Source organism: Nicotiana sylvestris, chromosome 8 (assembly GCF_000393655.2).
Source record: "Nicotiana sylvestris chromosome 8, ASM39365v2, whole genome shotgun sequence".
Classification (NCBI taxonomy): Eukaryota; Viridiplantae; Streptophyta; class Magnoliopsida; order Solanales; family Solanaceae; genus Nicotiana; species Nicotiana sylvestris.
Window position 1 is genome coordinate 863,223 of NC_091064.1, and position 4,782 is coordinate 868,004.

The 4,782-nt window shown below is 36.3% G+C and overlaps 1 protein-coding gene across 1 annotated transcript; it reads right to left on the reverse strand.

The window, feature by feature from the left end:
• Positions 1-3,229: 3,229 nt before the first annotated feature.
• On the reverse strand, positions 3,230-3,754 carry LOC138874456 (secreted RxLR effector protein 161-like). The gene has a single exon (XM_070152897.1). The coding sequence runs from the start codon at positions 3,752-3,754 to the stop codon at positions 3,230-3,232; it is 525 nt and encodes a 174-aa protein (XP_070008998.1).
• Positions 3,755-4,782: the final 1,028 nt, after the last annotated feature.

The following is a 4,782-nucleotide window of genomic DNA, read 5'->3' on the forward strand; positions in this document are numbered from 1 at the left end:
TAATGTGGTGCTTATGTTTTCGTGAGCCGAGAGTCTATTGGAAACAACTTCTCTATCCTCACAAGGTAGGATAAGGTTTGCGTAAACACTACCCTCCCTAGACCCCACGATATGTGATAATAATAGATATGTTATTGTTGTTGTTGTTGTTGTAGTATTCCATGTGGTACTCATCTTACATGCCAAGATAACATTGGAGGACACAACTTGACTTTTAGTGTGTTGCCGGAGTTTAATATAGTGTTTGCTCAAATTATTATTCAATAGTGATGCCCTGTCAATTTAAGATCCTGGGTCCGCCTCAGTTTACATAGATATTTTATATTTGCTGACCACATAAAATAACTAAGATCCAATGTGATAAATAAGCTTTTCGATCATCTGAAAAGTGCATGACTTATTAGACCCTCTCTGTCATTCTCTCCAATGTCGAATCTCCACTATTCCCTCTAAAGTATGATATGACAAGGAAAGATGCTTTGTCTAACAAAATGCACAAAATAGGTCAAATAGCTTTCAGGTATGGGTTTGTCTCCTAGTATTGCCAAAGTGCTTTCAGCTTAATTTGCAATACCAGTGATAGTACTAATTTATGTGTGTATAGACCCGTATTCAAAATTTTAAATTAATACGTTCTAAAGATCTCAAGTTACTATAATACCGTTTCAAATTAGATAAAGTTACTTTACTTTTTAGTCTATTCCAAAATAAATGATACATTTTTAAATTTGGAAATAATTCAATTTTAAACTCTTCATTTTACCCATTTTACCCTTAACGAGAAACTTTTATAACCACACAAATATTATGACCCCACAAAATTTTTAACCCTTAAGCTTTTAAGACCACAAGTTTTAAAAGTCTTCTTCTTTTTTCTTAAACTCCATGCCGGCTCAAATTACCTCATCTAAATTGAAACGGAGAGAATAATAACAAACTAACAAATTGTGTTTCAAGCTAAATATTTACTAACTTTTTTTAATACAAATACAAACTCTAGGCAAAAATAAATGAGTTCACATAAACAGGTAATCTTGGTACAAGATCCGCCCCCGTCTTCGATTATTTAATCGGACACTGTTACCTTCTGCCAGAATAGGTCATATTTCTCATAGTTTGGCACCTTTCATTGATCACTAGCTCACTTGGGTGCAATAGCCCGATTTGGTATTTGTCCCTCGCGTGTATCTGAAAAAAGAAACGCAAAGAAAAGGCAGATCGGTGCACTAAGCTTTTGCTGTTAATATTTTTCTAAGTTTGTTAATTTTTATTTGACATGTATTTATAAATAATAATTTTGGAGAAAAGAACGTTAGCCTATAAAAGTAAATATAAATGAAACAGTAATTAATTCGAGCCTACTTAATTCACAGTATTTCCTTAAGAATTTAATCCCCTCCTAGTACCCAAGGTTAACGATTATTTCCTCCCAGGATAGCACGAATTACACACTGGTGTAGCGGTACTTCAAACCCCAGTATTTCAGCGAACACAAAGTTCGGCAGCAAATCACACTTACGGTTGCTTTGTTTGTAGTTTAAAGCAATGCACAAGAAAGGAGAAGAACTCAGAAGTCGAATGGAAATTTTGAGATGAAGGAATGCAATTTATAGCCAATGTTGAGCGATAACAGAAGAGGAAATCAGATTGCTCGTTGCTTTCTGTTTTCTGTCCGTTTTTTCTGTTTTTCAACAAGTTGTTGGCACCTTTCTTTTATAGTGTAATCAGCTGGTAAACACACTCATTTGGTGAAGCATTTTCTCATGGTGGCTGGAGCACTAAGGCTTTTAATTAATGGAGGAAGCACTCATGGTGGCTGGAGCACTAAGGCTTTTAATTAATAGAGGAAGCACTCAACATGGTGGAATGAGCACTTAATCATTAATATTTACATATTGGAAAACATCCGTTACAAACACGGATAATATTACGTTAATATTCACTATTAACAAATAAATTTGGTCCAAAAAATTAATCAATCGATCATTTGACCAAATCCAAATTCAAATCCAAATCCGAAGCCGAAGCCGAAGCCGAAGCGAGCGACGACGACGATGTCGCGAGGCTTGCCCTCTTCTTAAATCTTTAAGAGCTACAAGAAGAGTAATTGTATATATACCCACCAAAATACTTTTCCTCTTCCAATGAGGGACAATGTTTCAAGAGAAGGATATTTAAAATTTTACTCAAAAATTTTATTTTCCCTCCATTTCCCATTCACCCTCTTTTTAAGATTTTTCCATCTTAAAATCCTCAACAATCCCCAACATGAATGGGGAATGGCTATATCATGGAAGTATGCATGAAAAACTTGTGTGATTTGCAAGCAAGGATTAATTGCATCTGGATAAATAGGTTTCCCTTTGAACTTTCCGTAGTAAACTTATGTCGGATATACTCGGTCAATCGGTAGATTTGATATCTTTGAATCGTCAATCTTTGGTGTATACCTACCCAACCATAAGTCACACGATCAACCCTTAACCGTCTTTGGTTCTCGTTGTTGTGTTCGTTTCAGCCATGAATACCGCCTGGTTTCATAAGTGCATAGAGAATTGGCCTTGCAAAATTCTCCTTAAAGCGGCTAACATTTCACACTTACATAGGTGATTCATAAACGTGTCATCCTGTAGATACACTATTTGATATACCCCGTATCAAATTTAGAAATCATTAAAAAGCCTTAATGCTTTATCCTTGGTACTGAACATTGTCTCATCACGAGAATGGACCAAATTTTTTGTTGACAATATTGAACAGTCATTAATGCCTTTGTTTGATCTCCTTGTACCTAGATCTTAGGATCTCCAGCCTTCTAGGTAGAGTTACCGCCACAATGACTTGTTCTCGGCCATAGTCCCATTCCCCTCGATGATTTCTCAACTACCTCCTTAGTTAGGCCTTTTGTAAGTGGATCCGACACATTATCACTTGACCTTACATAGTCAATAGTGATAATTTCTCTAGAGAGTAGTTGCCTAACGGTTTTATGTCTTCGTCGTATATGACGAGATTTACCGTTATACATAACGCTCCCAGCCCTTCCAATTGTCGTTTGACTATCACAATGTATGCATATTGGTGCCAATGGTTTAGGCCAAAATGGAATGTCTTCCAAGAAATTTTGGAGCCATTCAGCTTCTTTACCGGCTTTATCTAAGGCTATGAACTCAGCCTCCATTGTAGAGCGGGCAATACATGTTTGTTTGGACGACTTCCAAGATATCGCTCATCCACCAACAATGAATACATATCCACTCGTGGACTTAGAATCAACTGAACTAGTGATCCAATTTGCATCACGGTATCCCTCAATCACCGCAGGGAATTTACTGTAGTGCAAATCAAAGTTCTGGGTATGTTCTAAATATCCCAAAACTCGTTTCATTGCCATCCAATGAGATTGGTCTGGATTGCTCATATATCGGCTCAGTTTACTTATAGCACAAGCTATATCTGGTCGTGTACAATTCATGATATACATTAAGCATCCCAACGGACGAGTATAATCCAATTGTGTTATGCTTTGGCCTTTATTCTTTGTTAGTGCAAGATTCACGTCAATTGGAGTCTTTTCTACCATGTTTGCTTGACCCCTTTTCTTGTCTTTCTTCCGAGCACGACACTCCGTAGATTTGTGTCCGATTTTCCCACAGTTGTAGCAGTTTTCACTAAACCGCTTCTTGCTTAGGTTGTATTTCGGATCAGAAGCCTTCTTTCTCTTTTTGTTATCTTCAACAATATTTGCTCCCATTATTGTTGAATTTCCACGGCCTCTCTTTTCAGCAGCTTTATTGTCCTCTTCGGTTCTCAATCGAACAATGAGATCTTTAAGGGACATCTCCTTTCGTTTGTGTTTCAAATAATTTTTGAAGTCCTTCCATAATGGAGGCAACTTCTCAATTATTGCTGCTACTTGAAATGCTTTATTGATGACAAGACCTTCAGTAAGTAGATCATGAATAATTACTTGCAAATCCTGGACTTGGGTAATAACATACTTGCTATCTACCATTTTGTAGTCCAAAAATTTTACAGCGACGAATTTCTTTATCCCGACATCTTCAGTTTTGTATTTCTTTTCAAGCGCACTCCACAATTCTTTTGATATCTCCACGCCACTGTATACATTATACAGATTATCATCCAGTCCGCTAAGAATATAATTCTTACACAAAAAATCGGAATGCTTTCATGCCTCAATCACGAGAAAGCTTTTATTCTCTGGAGTTTCATCTGGCAGATCAGGAACATCTTCCTTGATGAACTTCTATAGACATAGCTTAGTCAAGTAGAAGAACATCTTCTGCTACTAGCGCTTGAAATCAATCCCGAAAAATTTTCCGGGTTTCTCTGCCGGTGCCAACGCCGGTGTTCGGCTTGTTGATGTGTTGGCTATCATCATTGGAACAGCTCGGTTTCTGTTGTCATTTTCCATTTCTGTAAAAGAATGACACAAACAAACGTTTAAACTTGAAGAAAAAAAATCACGTAGATTTTAATTTCCAACAAACCACCACGAAGGCTTTACTCTCCAAACGGAAGTACCCGAAACCACAAAGGTTTTAGTTTCCAGAATAATAAGAATAATTCAAATACAAAAATTAAAATTGTTAAATTCCTTAAGATTGTTAATTTTTATAAGCTTGTTAATTTTTATTTGACCTGTATTTGTAAATAATAATTCTTGAGAAAAGAACGTTAGCCTATAAATGTAAATATAAATGAAACAATAATTAATTCGAGCCCACTAAATTCACAGTGTTTCCTTAAGGAATTTAA